Source organism: Hippoglossus stenolepis, chromosome 15 (assembly GCF_022539355.2).
Source record: "Hippoglossus stenolepis isolate QCI-W04-F060 chromosome 15, HSTE1.2, whole genome shotgun sequence".
NCBI classification, from domain to species: domain Eukaryota; kingdom Metazoa; phylum Chordata; class Actinopteri; order Pleuronectiformes; family Pleuronectidae; genus Hippoglossus; species Hippoglossus stenolepis.
In genome coordinates, this window is record NC_061497.1 from 17,912,876 (window position 1) to 17,937,092 (window position 24,217).

Below are 24,217 nucleotides of genomic sequence, written 5' to 3' on the forward strand. Positions count from 1 at the left end.
GAAAGCCTAAAACTATCACAGCTCCATTAGCTCCGCTGGCTCTTAAAGGCTGCGAAGGACACATGGGAGCATCTCCTGTTACATCCCCCCATCCAGACGATCAATATCTGGGCTAGGGTTCACTCTCCCGAGCCGGTAATGTCAGACAAGGCTGGAGCCGAGGGGTAATACTATACATGCTGACGAGCAGCCAGCCTGGAGAGTGGATGGAAGGGGAAAGGGAGTGGTGAGAGGAAACACAGCAGAGTGGTAGAAGATGAAAGCAGTTGCCACTGAGACAGCAAGTTAAAATGGACCAGAGAAGCAGAGGGGTTGTGTGGTTGAAGATGGAGCGGGAAGATGGGAGAGCAAGGAGAAGCAAAGACCAGGGTGAAGAAGAGCGAGAGGAAGGTGAAGGGCTCCTCTGAAGATAAGAGCTCTTACAGGCGGCGAGGATCTAAAAGAACAGAGAGGAGTTGGGAGACAAACTTGGTGACATGAGAAGGAGACCACTGCTGCACCATCAGGAGAAACCTCTGAAGGGGTAAGTGCCTCTTTGCTGTAGCTCGTTTCAGGCTCATACCGGGAAATAGAGACAGTGGCTTTGAATGCAAGTTAAACAAATGACCCAAGAAACATTCAGTTGAGCTGTGATGCCTTTGTGATTTAACGTGGCTCCTAAAAGTTAAAATCCAGAACAGAAGAGAAGTTTATGTGCATGTAAACGACATGGAAACTCAGTTTTTTAGGGGCCTCGATATTGATGAGGGAACCTCTGGTGTGATGATGCGTATAAACTGATATTATATTACATCTGCAATGCGCTCATTACAAAGTCGACCCTGCGGCTGAGGACGGATCAATAACTCCACGGCTTCCTGTGTGCATTCAACTTCGCCAATTATTGTGGTTCCACGAAAAAAAATAACACTTTAAGTGAGCGAGAAACGTGACAAATTGAAGTTGTTTTTTTGCAGGCGTTGACAAAATGGAACCTGTGTGTGTGTGTGTGTCTGTGTGTGTGTTTGTGAAGGGGGGGGGGGCAATACATATAGACAGGCAGGGAAGGAAAGGGGAGGGGTTACCAACCTGAGAACAGAGCAGCATCACAAGCTCCACCACAGACGTGCTTGACTTCATACACACCAGGCCTGCAGCACAAAGACATACGGCACAGTCAGGAGCATCTCTTTGCTTCTGCCTGACACACACACACACACACACACACACACACACACACACACACACACACACACACACACACACACACACACACACACACACACACATACCTCGCCTCGAGACACAAAAATATCATCAAAGGTGACACTGTAGCCTCAGTGGTTTCTGCCATTGTTTGCAGTCATCATAGTCAAGTGTATAAAAAGCATGCCACAGAGAAGACAGGAACAAACAGTAGAGGAGAGGAAAGGATGAGGGAGGAGAGGAGAGAGGAGGAGGGGGAGGAGAGAGAAGGGAGCAGTAAGTGAGGAGAGGGAGAGAGAGAGAGCAACATAGAGACGGTGGATCACGGAAACAGGACGCCAGGAAGCAGGTGGGCAGACATCACATGTAGTCGAATCTAAAACAGCAGCAACAGCGTTAAAGCTCAACTTGAACATAATCTGATCTAAAAACTTTTATCTGACTAGCTGATTGAAAAGTGGTGCAAAACACTGACTTCATACCTGCTTGACGAATGAGTGAAGCAGCCAGCTCAAAGACACACTCACCCATTCACTCACTCACTCACTCATCACATACACTCGCTCACTGCCATTACGGTGAGGGACGGTGAATGGGGGGGACTCCACAGAGAGACGCCAGTTAGAGAAAAAGGAGCCGTGTACAGCACCTGTACCTTCTATGAGCAGTTCCTGCCCATGGCTACCCAGCAGCGTCCTGGACAGGAAGGGGGCAAAGTCCACAAAGATCTCCCTCAGCAGCGGCGCCACCTTCTCCAGGGCGCGCTCCAGCTTGGTGGTGATGCTGCGGCGGGAAAGGAAGCGACAGGAAGATGAGGAGAGAGGGAGTGAAGATCAGATAAGCCACATACAGATGAGGGCAGAAGAGCGTGTGAGGGAATCAAAAACTCAAGGGGATATTCATGTGCAGCCGGGAGGAGGAAAAACATGCAGGAGCGACAGGTGAGAAAAAGAGAAGAGATATTACAGAGAGGGGGGGGGAGGGAGAGCGAAGGCAAGCTGAGAGAGAAAGAAATAGAAAAATGAAATGGACACAGAAGAACTTACAGAATGTGTTTAATGTTGGTTGGATATGGAAGCACGATGCCTGGGTTAGTATCGGTTGATGCTTCTACAGTTTAAAGACTAAATCGCCGAGCTAATCAACTTGGTTCTCTGAGATGAGTGAACCTAGAAGTCCATAAAAACTACGGCTTATTTTAAACTGCACTGGGAAAATATGGTATAATGTGCAGCCTTGTAACTTGATTTGTCTTTGTACATAAGTGCCTTTGAGTGTGTATTTTCTATTCAGTTAAGAAATGGAGAAAGTAAGGCAGCAAAGCAGACTTAAGTATGGAGCCAAGATGGCAGTGGAGTGCATCTTCTGTTACAGACGTGGGTCAACAGTATTCACAAATCCTGGATTAGCTTTAACCTGCTCAGCGAACCGGGAGGTTAAAGCGAGTCGGTTAAAGCAAACCGACGCCGCAGGTTATTTGCAAAGACGGCTTGACGCAGGTCTGATGTTTGAGTTCGGGGTTAGTGTGAGAAGACGGCCATGCCAGAAGTGACAGAGTTGACTTTAAATATATAAAAAATGAGCTGCTGGACTGAAACAGAAGTGATGCCTGTTGTTGGCGTCTGTCCTTTCTTGCATGGCATTCTGGGAACATTTTGTCGCAGTAGAGGGCGTGCGTAGCAGAGGGTGTGTGGTGGAGGTGGGGCAGAGGTGGGGTAGGGGTGTGTGGGGTGTGGGTATGGGGGACAGGACGGGTATCTCCTTGCCTAAAACACTGTCCTGCATCTCGGGGGGCAGTCTGGAAGCCTGCCAGAGAGCTAAAAGACTTGAGCTCAGGGGGCGTCTGACCGCTGCGCAGCGCACACTGCGCCACCTCACAATAGGCACTGCAATACAAACCACACACACAAGTACAGACATGCACACTGATTAAGGAACACGTGGCACGCGCGCGCACTCACTCGCACACACCGCACATGTCATAACAAGCTGTCTAACATGTCTGAGGAGAGAGCACATTGCAAACGTTATAGTACAAACTGCTACAAACCAATCATCTAGTGTTTCTGATTGTAATTCTACTTCCTCGTTATGAACATATTGCAGATCATCATTTTAAATCTTTATCAGTGAGTGTCAGACGCCTTCACACAATATGGAAACATACAAAAAAAACAGATTTATGTTCATGAGAAGTGCTCTGAAATCCATTGGTCTTATGGAATTATTCTTTGTTAAAAGATGGATTAAGAATCAGGGATATTTTCATTATAATATTGTGATGTTAAAAAAAACACAGTTGCCATTTCAGGGATGAAAAGCACCAGAGTGTAGACTGAGTAAGATGTGTGAGCAGAGAATGTGAGTTTAAATAAATACTTTGTTTTTATTATTTCATCATGTCAGCTTTAAAAAGTAAAGCAGGAATCTGTCAAATATCCTTTTTTTTGGCTGATTTATGTGACTTTTAATTTCTAGTAATGTTACCCAGCACAACTTGTTAAGTAACAAGTAAAGTTGTCTTTCGTTATTATAGTTTTGACATTTTTTTGGTCACTGACACTGTGTTGTGACCTAATACAGGCATCAACAAGGATGTAGGTGCACTGCAGTTCATCTGACCATAAAAATCAGTTATGAGAATTCTCTGGGAGGGATGAAGACCATAGTGTGAAATGAAATAGGGACAGGAATAAAATGGAAAAGGCGCAAGCACCCGAGAAAACAGACAAATCAATGTAAAAAACAAAAGGAGGAGATAAAAAAGAACGAGCGTGAGGAAAGTGGATGGTCGAAGCGATCCAGAGTTTTTGTGATGCAGAGAGCGCCGACCTCATGTTCTCCATCGAGTCTTCTGGCATGGGTGCCACCGTCTGCACCGCTGGCAGATTCTTACTCGTGGCACCGTTGACGAACGACGAAGAGGAGGAGGAGGAAGAGGACGCGGAGTCTGTGGCACCTGGACAGAGGAACAGCAGCGAGAGTGATGAGAAACAAGGGCGAACAATAAAGTGACGCCGAAAGATTAGCGAGCTGGATAACGACGAAGGAAACGTATTAATGTCCCGGTCAACTGTGACCGAATTCAATTTGGATAGTATTTCACCGGACATGCAGCTGCTCGTCTCCACGTAATGTCCCCGTTTGTGAAAACAGCTTTGTAATCAATACACTGAATCCATTCCGGGGAACAAATCCTTTCCTTGTCCACTACGCATGTTTGATACAGAACAACATGTCTGACAAAGCCTTGATTACAAATCCACTCTGCTATAATGGATCTGTTCAGTATGATGCTGCGTAGAAACAGTGCAGGTCTGCATGTCAGGTTTTGGCCCCTGTCCCCCTTTTGTTGGATTTTTTTGTTTGTTTGCCGGCTTCCACAAAACCTGGTGGAAAGTGGGACACGAGCCAAAAAAGGCTTCATACAAAAGGATGTTTTTCAATAACAGTGTCAGGCTCTTTTCGACATTTTCACCATTTTCTCAGGGAATAATTCTGGGATGTCGATGACAAAAAGAAACATTTAGAGGACTTATATCTTTGAATGTGTTCAGTTTGGTGCAGCTTGATTAAATTTAAGGAGGCTGTTGGGCCTCGGTTGGTACTCGCTCCATTGAGTGCCATTCTATTCTGGTTATTGCCTCCACCGGGGAGGTTATGTTTTCACTGACATTTGCAGGATTACTCAAAAACCACTCAACCGATTACCATGACATTTTTGCGGAGGGGTCGAAAATGACCCAGACAGGGACCCATAGGATTCTGGAGTAGATCCATTCAGGTAAAGTGTTAGATGTGCTCTCCGGATGCCTATTGGGTCTTAAATTTCTTCCTGTAAATAAACATATCTTGGTGAAAATATCTAGTCCACATTTTTTATCTGCTGTTAAAAAGTCACTGAATGAATCTTCTTGTTCATGTCTGATATTTTACACTCTGCTGTGTTGTGCCCCTCACCGGGCTAAGACTCATTTTGATCAGTTTAGTTTGTTTCTATTCCGGATTGTTCTGTCTGTCGGACGACGGCAGAGAATAGCATCAAAATGTTTTGTAACGAGAGATGAAAATTCTGCTTCTGCCTTTGAATCGCTTGAAGCCTCTCACCCAAACCCTTTTATCCCCCTGCAGGCGTCTTGTCTGCTGCCTCTCCTCAAAACGCACACTGAATAGATGCAGTGCAAAGTAAAAAAAAAAAATCCAATAAATACGTTGATAAGTGCACCGAGCATCATCTCTCACCTGTAGTGTTGATCATGCTCTTGGGTGTTGCTGTCGCGGCAGCAAAGATGTTGGGGGTGCTGCCCGCGGTGGTCGATCCGCCAGTGGTGGGTGTGCCCACGGTGTTGACTGACAGGCTGCCGGGTGGCGGCTTTTTGACTGGAACCACAACACTCCTGTAAGAGATGAGACACATTTCTTATCTGTGAACTTTTGGGAGTTTTTGATGAGCGTTCAGGTAAAAGAAGCACATTCTGTTAGTTTGTAGATTGTTTCCATCCAAAGAGCTTTTTTCAAAAGGGAGGATGTTTTGTTTTTTTAAATAATCAATTCATCGATTTCTGTGTCCAGTGTTTTCTAGAACTGCAATTTGTCCAAAAAGTTAGAACAGGCTGGAAAAAAGTGATGAATTGATGGATGTGTCAGGCTGGACCGACTCTGTCTCTGTCTCTTGTAGGTCAAACAGCAGGTGGGACCGACCTGTCGAAGGAGTGGAACTGCATGGGCAGCATGGGGTGTGTCTTCAGGGCGGGGTCGGGGTGGTAGGGCGTCGGCCCCGAATCCTGACCCAAGTCCCCTCCATCGACTGGCGCTGCCACCAAACTCTTCAGGATCTCCTGCGTCACAGACAGAACAATGAACCTGGTGAGTGCAGGTCACAAGCTGCAGAATGTAATGCAGAGTTGAACACCTTCTTTTTTACTACTTTATGTAAGCTTTGATATTTATCGTGATCAAAACAAAAATTATTATTGCCTCTAAGAAAATTGAACTGAAAAGCTTATTCCTAGCAGTGAGCTATGGATGTAAGTGAGTCAGAGAAGGACAAAACATAACCTTACACAACCTCACAATGAGGAAGAATCTTGACTCCATTCAGACCTGACATTCAAATTCTTTAGCTTTGTCATTCAAACCACATTGAAAGGTGCAGAAGGTCAAGTGTGATCTCAGCAGTGAGGAGTAAATGAAAATGTGTTTCCTGAACCATCACCTCTATTGGTAGAAATACAACAACATGTACATAATTAAACTGGCTGCAGAAATAAAATGTGGTCATTAGTTATTTTTGCTGAATATATCTGGACGCAATTAGCTGACATCCCATAGACCCACCTTGACATTGATGCCTTTGTTTGTTTGAGTGATGCTGGAGATGGACGAGGGCGGGGCGTTGCTGGAGTTGGGGTTGGAGCCGGGGTTGTGGGGAGAATCCAGAAGGCTCTCCTGTGACCTCCTGACGTCAGACAGGCTGCACAACAGATCCGGGCCTCCTCCTCCTCCTCCCCCCATGTCTCTGTCTCGATCTCTGTCTGTCTCTCTCCCGACCAGGCCGAGGCCGAGGCCGAGACCCATCTCCGAGCCGTTCAGGGACCCGGCCACGTGACCCTCCTCTCCGATTCCAGAGTCCGTGTGGGGGAGCCCGGCCCGGGGAGAGTCATCCACAGGGGTGGGGGTCTGCTTGTCAGAGAAGGCTGTGGATGGGTGCTCTGGATGAAGGGGGAGGGAATAAAGAATAAAATGTGATTTTATGAGGATAATTACTCAAAAAAAATGCATCGTCAAGAGATTCCATAACATAGTTTCTGTTTTTAAAATGTCTTCCTCAGCCATTTTCCTCTTTCATGTCACTGCCGAGTAACACCATCCTTTCTTCCTCCTTCTTGCTTTATTCCTCTTTAAGTGTCTCTCGACAAAAGGTTTTGTTGTTCGCCTGAAGCCTGTACTCACCACACCAACGCTCCAATAATGAGTCACCAGTCATCCAAGCATACCCCATTAAGGATATTGCATCAGAAGAGAAATGATAATCACCTGTACTGGTTGGGGAGTTGATCTCGTGGCGGATGCTTCTCCCTGATAGGCTGGTGGATCTGCAAATCTCCCGCTGGGGTTCCAAGATGTCCCGGTACTTAGACACCATGAGGACTGAGATGAAGTAGACAACTGCCAGCGCCAGGAACTGAGCTTGCTTACTGTCATCCTACAGGAAACAACACACAAAAATTATTCAGAGGAGGAAAAAAAAAACATTCAGGCATTTCCTCCCTCGTATCTATAACTATAAAATACTGCATACACAATAAAAATACACACACACACACACACTTACCACGTCTCTGAATACTACAGCTCGGAGACGATTGATGTCGACATCCTGCAGGAGTCTGTCTGGATCCTGCTAAATATGGAAAACAGGTGTGTCGTACATATATGCGTGTCTCTGTGTCAGATTTTAAGTGTGTGCGCAGGATGTGTATTTGATTTGTGTGTGTCTGTGTGTGTGTGTGGTACCTTGTTGGTGTTGGAGGCACTGTGGAGGCTGTCCTGCGACTTGCTGCTGGTTAAGGACGACTTGCAGCTTCGGTCTCTCTGTCTCTGCCTGCACTCCAGACAGTTCCTCACCGCCACACAGCAAACTGCCGGAGAGACAACATGTAAGTGTCGTGTGATGGTTGGGTGTATAATAACACTAGAGAAGCCCGATATATCTAATATAGATCACATATAAATCTAATATAGGGCTGCAATACAACTAATGATTATTTTATTTTCATTATAGATTAATATGCTCTTTATTTCTAAGGATTGCAGCAAACTATTATATTAAAAAAATCAGTAACCATCATTTTTTCTTGTAAAACCATTAAAAATAATACTTTAAATAACCAATCGATAATTTTAGAATTTGATGTATATGATAATAAGATGTAATAAAAGCAAATGCAATAAATCATGTTAGATCCAGGGCTGGAGGGACATACATTGCAATTAACACACATTGTGTTGCCTTAAAAAACGTTTTTCAATATTGTTTCCCTGTCCACAGTAGTGCTGAATCAGAAACTTAATTGATTAGACAATAGAAATTATAACAATCTACGATTTCAAGTTAATTTATTAAGCAAAATTGCTGAATTTTTTGTTTCCAATTTGTAAATCTGAGGAACTTTGTTTGTTCTTAGAATTAAATGATCAAATATATTGGGGATTTGCAATGTTTGAAGTAGAGAGTACAGGGCCATGTGTGAGACCAACCACATTAACAGTTTTAAAATGTTCATCACGATTCGACACAGCAAGCGAGCACACACCCAGGCGGAGACACTGCCTCATCAGCCCTCCCGACGACATGTTCTTCTCGGCCTCGATCTCGCTGAAGTTGAGGGAGCTGGCGAACACCAGCACGTCGACCATGGCCATGAGACGCGAGAGGAAGGTGACCGCCGTCTCCGAGGACATGCCCTGCGTCGCCTCGATGTTCTCCAGCTCCGTCTGGGTAACAGGGAGGAGAAATGCACACATGCTCTCCAGTTATTCGGTGTCAAACCAGCACATGTGCACAATGACCTCAGTGGTTTTAGAAAGGTGGTGACGTATTGTAGTGGCCTCCCCCTTTTTAAACATTTAAACGTGACCTTTAGAAGATGTTCGCTGCTGGGTCTCGACCACAACAGTCATGCTGATCAAGTGAAATACATACTTATGATGACGTCTGGCAACATGAGGTGCTCTACACAACACAGGAAGTACAGCCTGATGACACACAGGTAATGGTAACAGTGGGGTTGTGACAGTAGCAGTGGGGCCTATTAGCAGTAACAGCAGCAGTGTGGAGACAGGCAAAGCTAGACTAAGATCCCCTTATGTTCACACCAACCTAAGTGTTTAATTACAGGATCTTCAGTGTAGCTACTGGAAATAGATCTGAAGGCAGCATTGGCTTCTGATAAGACTGTGTGGTTTGCTGTGTCTCTGCTTCAGCGAGCAGGATGTGCACGGCTGTGGAGAGTCGACAAAAAGTGCAAGCAACCGGGGGCTCGTCCGCGCAGGTGAGCACACACATTCGTGGGGGGATAACAGACACAAGGTGGAAACAGAAGGACTCGGGGTTGGTGTTCTTAGCTCTCCTGGTGATGGTGAGAGTCTCAGGCTCTTTACGCACCTCTCCCCCTGTGCCTCCTCCCCCAGGAACAGGGGTCACCTCCTCTCCCTTTGACCCCCCCTGGGGTCTGGCTCCTCCTGCCTTCTTTAGTGTTGATACAAATGGGACAGGCTTAGCAGATGCAACCCTCAAGGTCTTTTGGAAAACTCTCATGCTTTTTTTCTTTTTCCTCTAAACAAATCTTCTCACTCTTATTTCTCCCACCTCCTGGCTTCTTTAGTCCACTCTATCCCCCTGGTATAATATTCTAACAATGTCAGGATATTATATCTTTTAGAATCAGACACCCATAATATTTTAAAACAGTATAAAGGGGAATACAGATTAGCAGCAAAAGGAGCACAACAAGTAGAAACACTATGGAGGTCAGACAGGCAAGGGTTAGTGTCAGTCACAATGGCAAATAAACCAGAACAAAGTATTAGTAGAATGTAAAGAGAGGAAGAAACCACAACTTACAGCGTTGGCACTATTCTTAGAACTCTGCACATGCAAAAAAACAGACAAAAACAGAGACAAAAAGGAACGAGAAAATACGTAGAACACATGTAACACAGAGAAGAAAAGGAAAAAAGAAGGATGATTAAAAGAAACAGATTAATACACTGTCAAATCAAATATATTGTTAATTAAAAGGATTTGAGCAACGACCAAATAAAGGTTAAAAATACTATGTCACAAGTGTTAGATTGACAGTAAAATACAGAGAGATACAGATGAAAGGAAAAATGTTTTTAGAGTTTAATTAATTGACCAATTTTTTAATTCATGGCCAAACTAAACAGATTTTTTTTTTGTAAGTATGACATTTAACCTTTATGAATTAAAAAGTAGTTTTTGATCGATAGATTAATCGACTAGAATCAGGTTGAAGAGGCTCTTCCGAGTCTGAGTCCTACGAAGCAGCTGTTGACCTGCAGTTCTCCCTCCTACCACAGAGGGGCAGAGTAGAGCCACTTACGGAAGGGGAGGTGGCGGCGGACAGGAGAGGAAGGATGCCCCCACAGGCGATGATGATGTTGTCCACCATCTGAGAAATGAGGTGGATGGTGTTGTGGACGAAGATGATGTTTTCATTGCTGTTCACGAAATCCATCACCGACTTGGTTGAGTGGCTGAAATGGAAAACAAAGAGTTTGATGGATGACACAAAACCAGTGGAGACGTCGTCATGGAAATAGAGACATCAAAGACACCCACTTCCTGATCTAATCCTCAAATCAAACGTGCGAGCCGGGCAGATGCATTGGAAACTAAACGCTAAATGGCATCAAAGATCTTATCAAAGCAACAGGTCAGAGGGTTTTACAGGTTTGTGCAAAGTTGGATCATCTCACCTCCTCCACACGTGCACGTCGGTTTCCAGGGCGAACAGCAGGTCGGTGAGCAACCTCTGGTGCATGGGGGACCACTTGAATTCAGGGATACGGAACATAGTCGTGCGTGGGCCGGGGCTGAACTGCCGGCGCTGCTCCTCCGTCATGGGCATTCCCCTGAAGCCCAGGTCGACGCGTAGGTCCCGCTCCAGCTGCGCGGCGGTGCGGCCGTGAAGGGCCTAGAGTGGGGGGGGGCAAGATGCGGTCAGCCAGAGGACGTCTTTCAGAAACATCTCTTACATAAAACTTGGAATAGTTTCAGAAATCTAAATCTATTTTATTAAAGAAGCCCCAGAGGAGTTTCCGTGACCTCTCATTCTGTTTTCAATGAGCCGTTGGAAACTGAGCTCATGTGTGGGCGGTCACTGGGTATTTCTGCCCGGACAAACTGTCCATGGCCGAGCATTTTACTGGAATTAGCAGCAAACACAAGCCAATCACAAAGGGGCAGCGGTTGCCTGAAGTATGGAGGAGGAGGAGGAGGCTTGTGACTGTTCAGTCCCTGGAACGAAGATTATTCTAGATGGAGGTGATCCGCTAATTAGGACTGACAAACCTTTTTCACAAATTTTGATAAAAACAGTAGAGGAAAATAAATAATTTCAGCTACATCTGTACAGTATGTTATGAAGCTGCATAAGACTTTACACCTGATATGAAAACAAACTCTTGTGCAGCCCATAATTAATCTAATTACAGTGATCCAGCAGTTTACTTCAGAATCAGAAACAAGAACACACCTGAGTAGTCGCAGTGGTTTGGATCTTCTTTGTGTCTTTGTCTTTCCCGTCATCCGACCTCTCTGTATCAGAGGTGGTGCTGGCCGTGTCTCCACCAGTCTTCACCCCCGCAGCCTCTCCCTCTGCCCCGGCTGTGACCTCTCCCTCTGGGAAATCTGGTCTGGAGGCCCCCTGGATCTGGCTTTGGCTCTCGGCCTCAGCAATGGAGCTGATGTCAGCGAGAGGGCTCTGGATCTTGAAGAGCCCGTCCTCCGGAAGTTCCCCGGCTGTGTGGCTCCCTGTCTGTAGATCAGAGCCGCAGCTGGTCATGTGGGCGAGCAGGCTGAGGTCGTCACTGGCGCTGGTGGTGGAGAGGGACGGTACTGGGCCGGATGAAGTGGGCTGGTCTGGACTGGGCAGCACGAGGGGGTCTGTAGCTGCCAGAGCTGGAAGCAGCTTTTCATCAACCTGGAGGAGATGAATGGGGAAATAAAAATGAGCAGAACTTTTTCACATTGTGCAAAGTTTGCAGCAAAATCTTGTTTTCAAAGAAAGATAGAAAGTAGAGATACGACATAGACTGATTGGGTTTATTAAATTCTCGGTCCGCGGGGAGAGGAGTGGCTTCACAGATAAGATTTTAATTCATCAGCAACAATAATCTTCATAACAAATCCTACCTTGCTGAAGAGAAATCCGTTGTTGCTCGGGACACTGTCCTTCTCATCAGCCAAAGTGATGAGCGGACCCATGTTCCCATCGTCCTCCAGGTTGACCCCCGAGAGCCCCAGGCTTGGCCCCAATCCAACTCCTGAGGCCGGCGTGTCATCTTTAGGCGCCAGATTCCCGTTCATGTTCTGCACGACAGCGCAGTAAGCACTGTCCAGGAGAGAGTCCACCTCCACCAGAGGCCCGTTCTCCATTCCTCCCCCACCTCCTACAACTACACCTCCACTAAGGCCTTCGGGAGACAGGTCGAGGTCATCCAGCTTCACCTCTGTGGCCTCTACTTTCTCTGCTTTAATGTCCACCAGCAGGTCGTGGACCTCCACCCTCACGCCTGGACCAGCGCTCTGCTCCCCGGGCGTCAGGGCCTCTCCATTGGGTCGCTTCACGGCGCCTTCAGCGAGGAGGTTGGCCCCCTCGCTGTATTCAGCCTCGCTCTCCGGCGTCTGTGTCTGAGAGTTATCGTCGATCTCCAGGTTGCCGTTGACCACAGGGGCGGGCGCAGCAGAAAGCCCAGAGATGGTGGACACAGAGCCTTTCTTTCCTTTCTTCATGTTCTCCTCCTCCTGACGCTGGTACTCCTCGTACATCTTAGCTAAGTATTCCTTATGGGCCTCGTAGGTCACCTGCGACAGAGGATGGGTGTAAATGTTACGTCATCAGAACACAAGCCCTGACGATAGCTAACCTCCACATCTATAATGTCCAAGTTAAAAAAGCTCATAGATCAATAGCATGGATCAAACTGGGACAGCCTGCTCTGACCAGTGTTTGACCAGCATCTATAACGTCCCCTCACTGCTGTGCTGCCATGAGAAGGAAGTGCATGAACAGGGAAAAGAGATGCAATCACTTATTGAACATTATGTCCATGATGAATCATTCAGGGTCTTTCAGGTCAACGAACCAAGAATCATAATTAAAAATAATCAATGTGTACAAATCAATAGGTTTTTGTTTAACCTTTATGACAGTTTCAGTTTCTCAATAACGGAAAATCGTTACCACCAGTTCTGTGTTCATTTTTGGTGCAGCAGATTTGAAGCCGAGTGGATATGCTGTCATGTCAGCGGGTTGTCCACTAACCAGAGATCTGAGGTTTGATCCCAGTCTCCCCAACTCCGTGTAATAAGTGTCGTTGAGCAAGATACTGAGACCCAAAGTGCCCCTAACATCTGTGCCGGCAGTTTCTGTGTGTGTGTGTGTGTGTGTGTGTGTGTGTGTGAGTGTGTGTGTGTGTGTGTGTGTGTGTGTGTGTGTGTGTGTGTGTGTGTGTGTGTGTGTGTGTGACAAAGTAAGTGCTGCACATAGCTGCACTGTGTGAATGTGCAAATTGCAAAAATGTTCTGTGAAGTGCTTGAGTGGTCATCTAGACTAGAAAGGCTTCTACATAAATACAGTCCATTATCACTGTAAAGCAAATATTCCTCGAGGATCTCTACAATGCAGCTTGACTTTACAAATCGATATCTATGTCTTACACTATCTTTTAACACTTATCCCATAGGATAAAAGAGCAGCATGAAATAGTGCCTGAAAAGAAAATCTGATCTTTACTGTGTATGAATTATTATCTGAAAATTCGATCAGGAAGTCTACGTAGGAGAAATATGCCCGCCTGAAAAATGTATGTATCTTACCTTGGAGTGTGCGATAGACAGGGTGTCAACCCACACTCTCCACCCGCCCCATTCGTATTTGATGGCGTGGTAGAGCAGGATTCTGAATATGTTGTACACCATCTCAGTGATTTTCTGCTCCTCGGGGCTCTTGGGGTTGATGTATCCGAGGGAGAACATCCAGTCCTGCCACACGGAGCACTGCAGCAGGCAGCTGGCACACAACACAAACACTGTATGTGAGTGGGGTTCAATATGAAAGTGTGTAACAATCATTGTGAGAATGCGAATGGCTTGCAGTTGAATTGATGTGCAGCCGCTTGTGCGCTCTCACCGACGGTTTTCGCGGCTGTTGCTGAAGAGCTTTATCATGTCGGAGAGAAAGAGTCTCCTGACTTCCATCAGCTCAGCACTGGGAGAGGAGTTCTTCAGGAGGGTCGCCACTACTTTCAAAATCACTGGGTGGGAGGTGAAAATTGGGTGAGGTGAAGAGGAAAGAGGGAGAGAGGAGAATGAGTGAGTAGGAGAAGCACAAATATATAAACCGTGTTTTGAATAAGAGAGAAAAAATGTGAGGGTAAGGAAAGTGTGAGTCAGATCAATAGGCGAGAGACGGCATCAGCGTCGGCTTCTGAATTCAGGCTTTGTTGTTTATTCAGTTGCATTAAAAAAACACTGTGTTATTGGCACACCAAAGAACACACAGTGACAGGGAGATGCAAGCTACAGCGTTTTTTCGTACTTACTGGGATTCTGGATCTTGACGGTGGAGTCGGGCTCGGGGTGGGGTTTGTGGACCACCTGAGTGCAGACCTGCTCGGTCAGAATCTGCACACAAGACACAACAAGATCCGCGGACGTCAATGACATGCAGAGACAATCACCTGAGTTGTGACGACTGGAAATGGTCGCACGCTTCCTGTGCACGGCTCAAAGTGATGCAGTGTGTGAAAGAGCCGCTGCCAAACAATCACCCACCTCATAAAGCGTGTTGTAGGTGGTGATAGAGACGGTGTTAGTGTGCATCATCAGCCTCTCCCCCAGCAGCGTGAACAGACTGTGCGTGTGCATGATCTCTACCTTCCTCCTGCAGGGAATCAAACACACACACACAGACACACAGACACACACAGACACACACACACACACACACACACACACACACACACACACAGAGGGTTTATTATTCATTACAGAACTCGCGACGGTTGAGGCTGACATTGATCGCCACTGGCCCAATGACATGTGGCTCTGTCAGTTATGATGGGAGGATAAGAACAGCACAGAGACAAGAATAGAATGACAACACCGCAGGAGTAACCGAGGCAACGCTCACACAGGCTGTGAATAAGTAATTTGTGACTGTTAAACAGACCAGAGGCTTTTAATTTGAAAGGTTCAGACATCAGAGCTGACATAAGGTTTATGTCAGCGTCTTGAAAACGCATTTGTGTGCGTCTTGAAAACTAAAGAAACGGAGAAGTACCACCGTAAATCATGGGGGCAGTGTAGCTAATAGTTAAAGCGAGACGACGGTAAGAGGAAGAAATTTCAACGATGGTGGAACTTTGCACAGGCAGCATAAATGAGCCTTTACTTCAAATGTGAATTAAATTTCCTACAGGGGCTAAACGCATACCTGCATATACTGTAAATAAGAACATCACAAAATAAATATTTTCTATTTGTCAGGATAAGCTATTAAGTGTTTTTATAAATTGATCTCTAAGATTTTATTACACAGCATCTAAAAACATTTCCAAGGACTACTTCAAAGTCGTTTATTTGTTTGTTAGATTTGACATTGAGTCTCAAACCACAGTGAAGAAACCCATTCAAATCTATTCAAATTTGTTTTATTTTTTTCCCCGTATTTTTATAAAGATGATAATTTATTAGATTCTCTGCAAAACCATTAAAATATGTGTCGTGATTTATTTAATATAAAAATAAAGGAATGTCTCTGGCTGTTCTGCAGTGGGGTGTATCAGTAAATCACATGATGACATGTAAAGTTAAAGGAGGCGCTCCTGCAGGACTTTCGCTTCAAAGGGATGTGAAGTGGGCGGGGGGTCTGAAGGTGCAGGGCTCAGGTGCAGTGTGGCCCATGCTGTGCAGTAAGGGGCGTGTTATGTCACATGGGATGAATAAATCCCCCAGCATTCATTGCTGCTCATCAAGGGTTCCCCCCCCCCTGCCAGTGCACGCTGTCAGAATTATTATTCCGCCTGGGTGTGATGATGAGGACATTATCTTCAAGTGCACACACAAACACAAACAACCAGCGCTTCTCAATTTGCTGGAGACTGCACTGCTGTGGTTCTTTGGTTTTTAGCAATGACAGCATAAAACATTTGCCTTTTTAAGAAAATCCCTCCGCAGTGAGAGAAACAGTTGCTTACTTGTGGCCGAGGTGCTTGAGGAAATAGCCCAGGACTTTGAGGGCTTGGACCCGGATGCTCTCACTCTTGGAGGCCAGGAGTTTGCAGATCACCCTGTGACATGTCAACACACAGCCGCAAGCATTTCATATCACTGAATGAGTTACACAACATTAGATGAAGGCGACGAGCACAAAAAATGTATAAATCAAAATAAAGATCAAGGCGTTCTTCTGTGTGCGGTAAACACCTGCTGCCTGATACTCAGTAAACCTCAAAGTCAACATGGAGACCGACTCTTCAAACGCAGGAAGATATCAAAGTGAAAAGAAAATGTGGCGACACATAACAGAGGAGTTACCATAGCAACCTTAAAGAAATCCATGAGTAGGCCACATGGTTGATGCTTATACACTTTACTGTTTGTGAACTCTAATTGAACAGATAAGCAGTGGGTTGACTAAACAGTAACGCATCTGTTTTTTTTGCTGCAAAAAAGCATTATGGATTAAAACTAATAAAAAAACATACTTGGTTCTTCAGACTACATTCATTCAAAGAGATTAATTTTGTAGTTGGACTTCGTACATTTGAAATCCATAAATTCAAATTTCCTTAATCGCTACTTGGTTTTAAAACCATTTTTTACTGAATCTGTGAATTACTTAGAATTTGACTACATCAGTAATATGAGTATTCATCAGTAATATGAAATATGTACACATATATATACAGTATATATATATAAATGGTCACTGCTTTGTGGAGATTTTTCAATTGTTTAATATAATGCCTTATTATTAGAAATTGTGTGTGTGTGTGTGTGTGTGTGTGTGTGTGTGTGTGTGTGTGTGTGTGTGTGTGTGTGTGTGTGTGTGTGTGTGTGTGTGTGTACTCCATGTGTGGGTGTGTGTGTGTACTCCATGTGTGGGCAGCACACTCACCTTATTCCATTCCTCTGATCGAATGCAGGGATCATGGACGCCGGGTGCTCAGACATAAGAGCCACCAGCAGCTGGAGCACATCGTGGATGTTCTCATCCTGCAGAGAAAAAGAAAGCAAAGTTGCGCAGGTGAACAAAGGAAGAAGAGGAAGCCCCCGCGGGACGGATGAATAGAGGGTTAATAAGACGAAGAGAGAGGTGTATTGGTGGACGTGGAGGAGGGGGGACTGCGGAGGAGCATGTGGCATAATACAACAAGAATAGATATAATTGTTACAGAGGAGTACATTCTGTTCAGTCCATTGTTGCACCATTTTTCATGCTGTCACTGCGCCGAGGCTGACTCACACTCTCACTCGTTTAAGTGGACCATAACTCCAGCCCACAATTTATAATGCCCATTTTGCCACCAGCTCCACTCAAGCGCTCACACCGTCTCCCCCCCGTCTCCCCCCCGTCTCCCACTGTCTCTCTTACAAACACAGACGATGGGGTTTACCTCATGCATGGTCAGTAGGTAGTTCAGAATGCTCTGCAGCTCGTCCTCCTTCACGCCCCGGTCCTGTGGAAAAAAACACATCTTTAAGTTGTTCTTTTACATCCTGTTGACCCCAGATTACTTCATTTATTCTGTCCTATGATGCATTTTAACCGCGAATCAGCAACAACCTCACACATGCAGGAACAAATGCTCTATTAATGCTGCTGGTCTATAATGTGATTCTCCACACACACAAACACACAGTTTTCAGACGAAGCTGTTGGTCCCTCGGCGGCGAGAGAAACAAAGCGATTTCATACAACTGAATCAATGGGGTGGAGATAATCGGTTTCTCTGGCTTTACCTTCAGTATCAGCTGTTTGAGGAAGAGGAGCATGAAGGCTCTGAGCGAGATGATCTCCTTTTGGGACGGCCGCGGTCCGTCTGCACACAAAACACAAACAAAAGAATCATTTCCGGTTAAAAGTCCATTTTTTATCCGAGATACAGATCGGCTAAATAAGCCCGTAGTTCAGGCTGAGTGAGTCCCACTGTTTACTGATATTAGCTTTTATTAGGCTTCCTGGAGAGCAGAGACAAACTTGTGAACACACACAAACACACAGACAGAAGTGTGAACTGTAATTAAATCACTGCCATTACCTCCAAAGGCAATCTGGATATTTTTACTTGAACTAATTTAACTGATAACAGCAAAGATGGGACTGATTGTCCCAATGATTCAAACCAAACAAGCATCCTATCCCACGGATTCCTCATTAAAGCTCTGGTTCTCGATCAGGTCTGTGGCGGGCTACAGAGAAATGAACATAAACAAGCTCGCCTCTTTCTAAAAGGTCTGACATCTTTGTCCCGTTTCTTAAATGCCACAGGCGTCCTCTACCTTTAAACGCGCTTTAAAAGCGATTCACGATTATACAACTTTCTGTTTTACCTCTATTGTCTTTGTTCATTCTGACATTTGGCTGCGAAACAAAACGCTCCTTCCACCTCTGCAAAACTCACGACCCAGCGAGCACTTTTAAACTGTTTAAAAAAAAACTCCAGCATTGGCATTTCATTTTCCAGTGATGTAATTATGTTTCATTTAATTTTTTAGGGCGTTTAATGTGCCAGACACACTCGAAGCTCATGCTGATTGATGAATCGGCTCAAAATGGCTGCCAAACAACTCGCTAATGGAAAGCGAGGCCAAACAGCCTCACAGATGAATCGATTCAGATCAAAACAAGAAGACCGGCCCTTTTATCCCCCCCCCTTAATGGTCCCAGTGTCCACAGGCAGTTAAAGTCGACTTTGTCCCCTCTCATTCTCCACCTTCCTACAGATGTCATCAACAAACAAACACTCACTACACAATGACCCTCGTAAGCGCACTGCTCTCATCAGCATTCCAAGCACCCGGCAGAGGTTTGTCAAGTTTACAAGGCAACAATAAACATTTATGACGATCGGCTTGTGTGCATTTGCCACCGTGCACTTTGCTGTGTCAGGGACGTCTGGAACCAGCCTTATTTGAATTCGAGCCACAGAGGGAGAAGCACTGCAACTGCAAACAGTGTTTACTGGGAGCTGAATAAAAAACGCACCTTGTCCTTGCACAACACTTTAACTGATATCTGACCCGAAGCTGCAGAAGCCAGCTGATGTAAGCCCGGCAGACTGATGGGGACGAAGATTTGAAGCTTTCTCTCTTTGTCATGCTCCGCGGGCCCTGAATCACGAGTGAGTGTGTACGTGTTTCACCGGCTCCTCGCGACGCCAAAGCACGACACCGGCGCTGTCCTCTATGATCCATCATCGTTATCTGTCAAGCTGGTACATATAGGTGGAATGGAGACACTCGTGGTTCAACCATCCATCATGGTTACGCAGCGGCTCCAAGTCAAGCAAGTGCACGCACGCACCAAGTGAACATGTGCGGGTGTAATTTCGTTTTTTAGGGGTCTTTTGTTAACAGAGGATTTGAATAAAGCTTCTAATCATCTAAACCTCCTCTCTGGGGTGAATATAATTATCATCCTCTTCTCCTTCAAATTAATTTCCCTCTTCTTGTGCTCTGTATATGCCAACCTGACTCAACTATTTTATCCAGTCATTGTGAAAGCGAATGCTCTTGCATCTGTTTGGGAGTCAATGCATGTATGAAAGAGTGAGTGTGTTCTGACTGGATCTAAAACACTATTTGAATTATTGTGAATTATTATGAATTATGCTGAAGCTTACTTGAGGACATTTACACTCAAATTTAAAACTAGGCAAAATCCATTATATTACAACGCAAGGCATAAAAACGAAAAACAAAATAAAAGGTATCACTGAGGTTAGAAGAATAAAACGCTTTAGCTGAATAAATAAATTAAACTCAGGCACATTTTCTTCTTAATCAGTGTTTCTGTTTTATTATAATTTGGCAGAGTTCAAAAGCAATGCAGCTGTGTACCGGAGCGAAAAGGGCCCGAGGTGTTTTCATTATGTACAGTACCGACTTCTTTTCAACCAACAACATCAAATGGAGTTATTTGTAAAAAAAATATGACAACTTGAAGAGGAATTATGTGTCTCTAAGCAGATTAAATGCAGTTGCTGGATAGAAATACACTAAGAAATGGAGTTTATCTGCAACATGGATTCAACCTCATGACTTCAAGCTGAGACACGCTCAAATATTATAATCCACAAAGCCAAGTGTGCGTGTTTAAATATCTGTCTATTGCCATGCAAATCAATGCATATAAGACTCTTACTGTATTGTTGATACGCACACTTCCAAACCACAACTGGCACGCCCTTTCGGCTTTGAGCGACCATTAATAGCGTCTGAGGCTAATTGCTACCGTTATCAAAAGGTTCCAAATCCCAGCAGTCAAGCCGCAATATCACCAAACGGCGAAGGAAGCCAGACAGCCACTTGATTAGAAATTCTTAAAAACTCCCTTGGATGTGCCAATCAAATCCGTCTGTTGCCATGGCAACGTGGGATGCGCACGACGCAGTGTGCAGAGGGTCCCGGGCGAAAGGAAGAGGTTGATTAAAGTGAGAGACCTTTCCGGAGCTCTGGTGTGTGGCGACAGTGTGTGCTGTGGTAACGCAAGTCCTCTGCTCTATTACAAAGGCAGTGGATACATCAATTCTGATTTGACACCGTGTTGTGTTTGGAATATGATTTGTCATATAACTGCGATTCCTTTTTTCTAACCCCCGACTAAAAACACATCGTGTATCAGTAAGCATGGGCTCGCATTTCAGTTCAACATTTAAAAGTAATCTGATATAAAGGCTTTGTCATTCTGCTACTGGAACAAACACTATTTCAATCATTAGTAATTTACAAGCGTAAAAAAAACTGAATTTGAAAACTCTTCTTCTCCAAAAGTTACACAAAATACCAATATGCAGCCTTTAAGTCAGGAGCTGCTTTGCCTTGCTGATGAGCACCCAGCAACTACAGTGGTTGTTAGATTCATGTGTGTGTCTGTGTGTAGCCTAAATGTCCACTTTCCTTACCGTCATTACCTCAGTGTTGAACTGAACTGTAGTTTATGCGACTTAACAGAGCTGTAATTATCTCACATCACATTAGCTGAGGTGTTTCTGCCGATTTTTTAAAACCCATTCAGAGCCATTACAAGTCTTATTGATTATTGACTTCAGGTCTTCATTAGGTCGTTTTCAGCTTTAAACTAAAGCCGGAATTGATTTGGCGATTTAAAAAAAACGTCTTGAAAAGCAATTTTTTTTACAAAATGCTCATCAGGGCTTAACTTGAGCCGGATCCTGTCGGAATGAGAAGTGGAACCTCCCTGTGTTTGACTGCTTGTGTTCGGATCCATGATCACGAGGCTCATAATCTCGTTTGATTCATGTAACTATGTTGTAGAATTAAAACTGAATGAAAATTAAATCAACTATAATCATCAGAACTTCCCTGAAAGTGGTGAAAAACCTTATGGTTCCTCCAATTTAAAAACATCCATTGATCATTTTGAGCACAACCCAAAGTCACCTTCTCTGTGACTTACATTTCCCACTATAATGGATACACAAAAATGACTGCTTCTCACAATTTGCTGCTTTAGTATGTAAATTGTGTCAGATGTTGAAGAACGAATACATTATATCACAGCTACGTTTGGAACAGACTGTACTAACAGCAATCAGGGGGAAAATCTTTAACAAGTGTAGAAATGTGATGATTGATTCAGAAATTATACCATAATTAGTATAAAAAATATCACCGGTATTTGGCTTGAGTGGAGTTAAGATCCTTGTGTGCCTGACCTCCTTAATACGTAATGTGAAGGAAGCCAAGAAGGTCCATATTTAAAAAATGCACCGCTCATATGCTCTACGTATTAATCAATAGAAGCCTTTCTGCAGTAATGTCTGTTTTAGGAAGGTCAGTTGCATCTGTAAATTGCACTAATGGAGAGACAGCAGCTCCCAGCTCCAGAGAGCTGCTGACTTAATGAAATCCTAAATCAAGCTGAGTCACTTCAGGTTTATTTGTATTTGTGTGATATCTCAACGCAACGTTTCTTCTTCTGGCTTCTGCAGCACTTTTCATCGAAGAGGAAGAGAAACTCTAGGTAGGATAATGGCTATAGACAGGCTAACGTCATTCCAAACACATGTAACTATAAATATCAAACTGCTTCTTATTTGAGGGGGGGCTTGAGCCAATCCCAGCAGACATTGGGCGAGAGGCGTAGATAAACAACTCCAGTCCACACATGGACTGCGGGAGGAAGCCGAAGATTTGAACCAAGAACCTTCTTCCACTGTAGCATTGTGCCGGATTTCGACCTTCAGTCCAAAGACATCCATCATCCAACTATCCATTATCTATATTGTTTATCCTTTGAAGGTCGCAGGGGGGGGTGGGGCTGGAGCCAATCCCAGCTGACATTGGGCGAGAGGCGGCGTACACCCCCCCCCCGTGTATCACAGCACCGACACACGGAGACAAACAACCATACACACTCACATTCACAATTCAATTTAGCGTCCAGCAGAAAACCCACGCACACACAGGGACAATGTGCAAACTCCACAAAGGAAGACCCTGGGATTCAAACCAGGAACCTCCTCGCTCCTCGCTGTAGCAAACCACAGCATCACTGTGCCTTACGAGTTCAAAGACAGACCAAAAAATGGCAGAGGCAAAATGTAATAACCATCAAAATATGAGAATAATCGCACCTACTTTTGAAGAATCTTTCCTGGAATGCACTCAAAAGTGTCACATTCAGTTCACATTAAAAAGTGCAAGAAATACTTTTTAATAGGGAGAAAGAGAGAGACGTTGAAACCCTGCTCGCTCTCACCTCTGCACACCTGACCAACCCCTGCAAGCTTGTCAGGTTTTCAGCTTTTTTGTCAGCGTTTTTTAGAGGCTGACATCACCACTACACGTTCAGATAAATGCAGCGTTAAAAATAATTTTGAAGACTTGTGAGGTGGTGACGGGAGCTGCTTGTACTTTCTTCTTTGTGAGTGTTTGAGAGGCTGCTGTAAAAAAAACCGCTGAGTCACAAAGAGGTTTAGAGGAACGAGACAGTAAAGACGGCTCAGGGGGGGATGAAGAGAAGAAAGTGGGTGAATTTACGAAAATGGAATAAAAGCAGTCGTGTATAGATGCTCTGTGTGACGTGTGCATATCTCGTGGTGTTCATTAGGAGAGTAGAAGGGTCTCTCCTCTCGTTTCCACTCGTTTTTCCCTTTCTCCTTCTTCATTATGTGAAAACGGTGCGCGCGTGTAGACATACCGAGACCTTTGGGGCTGATTCCACTGCACTCCAGCGGGTTGATGGCCCAGTAGTAGTACTTCAGAGTGTGCATCAGCTGCAGGACGGTGCCGACGCGGCGGATGGTGGTGTAGATGGTGGCGGTGCCGATGAACTCCGATGACAGGTAGGTGTAGAGGGACAGCTGGACCTGTGTGCACATACCACATCCATTTCATCCATACAGGCACACAAGACACTTGCAAAAGTCCACAACTCGCCAGACGCTCGCTGGGGAGAGACAAATACTCTTTGTGTGTTCATGGTGTTCAAACAGAAGCCGGTTTTATTGTGAAAAGACAGCCACAAAGGAATGAAAAGAAAGTTCCCTCCAGTAAAAGCACCATTTGTTTTTCCTGCCTTGTGTTATTTTTGATGTGTCTGTGCCTGAAGCCGTCGAGCATGTGAGGAGCTCCTAGTAAGGCGGCGCTGATATTTAAGGAGGGCGCTCTCCGACTGCTCATTTGCTTCTTCCCTCCTTCCCCGCCGCCTTCTGTTCCCCTTCCTCCCTCTCTAACCAGTCCTCTCCATCGTTCAAGTCTGCGGCACAAATCTCCGAGCTCATTACAGTGGCCGCGACGCTAAGGACCAGCCATAACGAGGTAGCTCCGTATTAAGCGGACGAAATTAGCAGAGCGCCGCGGCCTGACCACACCGCGTCGCAGCTCATCTGGAACGGAGAGCACACTCTGCGGGCTTTCATTACGTTACATTTCACGCACTGAGCATGTGTGTTTATCTGCGAGCGGGAAAAAAAACAACAACCCTGAAAATCCCAGATCCCAGCACAACAGTTTGGAATGCACCGCTGC

At 45.1% G+C, this 24,217-nt stretch overlaps 1 protein-coding gene across 11 annotated transcripts in view; it reads right to left on the reverse strand.

Moving 5' to 3' along the window:
- nbeaa (neurobeachin a) overlaps positions 1-24,217 on the reverse strand; it is a 92,466-nt gene that overhangs the window by 15,700 nt on the left and 52,549 nt on the right. For 2 of the 11 annotated variants that reach the window (XM_035179380.2, XM_035179378.2), the window contains exons 13-38: positions 23,388-23,556; positions 17,963-18,042; positions 17,617-17,679; positions 17,118-17,215; positions 16,195-16,287; positions 14,771-14,879; positions 14,539-14,620; positions 14,127-14,250; positions 13,814-14,006; positions 12,128-12,799; positions 11,469-11,915; positions 10,690-10,907; positions 10,314-10,467; positions 9,812-9,835; positions 9,353-9,436; positions 8,502-8,682; positions 7,702-7,826; positions 7,520-7,588; positions 7,222-7,390; positions 6,523-6,896; positions 5,887-6,023; positions 5,428-5,582; positions 4,018-4,144; positions 2,952-3,071; positions 1,841-1,968; positions 1,069-1,130 (exon numbers count right to left, since the gene is read on the reverse strand). In XM_035179380.2, the coding sequence (XP_035035271.2) occupies positions 1,069-1,130; positions 1,841-1,968; positions 2,952-3,071; positions 4,018-4,144; positions 5,428-5,582; positions 5,887-6,023; positions 6,523-6,896; positions 7,222-7,390; positions 7,520-7,588; positions 7,702-7,826; positions 8,502-8,682; positions 9,353-9,436; positions 9,812-9,835; positions 10,314-10,467; positions 10,690-10,907; positions 11,469-11,915; positions 12,128-12,799; positions 13,814-14,006; positions 14,127-14,250; positions 14,539-14,620; positions 14,771-14,879; positions 16,195-16,287; positions 17,118-17,215; positions 17,617-17,679; positions 17,963-18,042; positions 23,388-23,556 (4,257 nt within the window). Of the gene's footprint in view, positions 1-1,068; positions 1,131-1,834; positions 1,969-2,951; positions 3,072-4,017; positions 4,145-5,427; positions 5,583-5,886; positions 6,024-6,522; positions 6,897-7,221; positions 7,391-7,519; positions 7,589-7,701; positions 7,827-8,501; positions 8,683-9,352; positions 9,437-9,811; positions 9,836-10,313; positions 10,468-10,689; positions 10,908-11,468; positions 11,916-12,127; positions 12,800-13,813; positions 14,007-14,126; positions 14,251-14,538; positions 14,621-14,770; positions 14,880-16,194; positions 16,288-17,117; positions 17,216-17,616; positions 17,680-17,962; positions 18,043-23,387; positions 23,557-24,217 lie in introns of all 11 variants that reach the window. The other 9 variants (XM_035179379.2, XM_035179376.2, XM_047343641.1 and 6 more) reach the window with 7 other exon arrangements.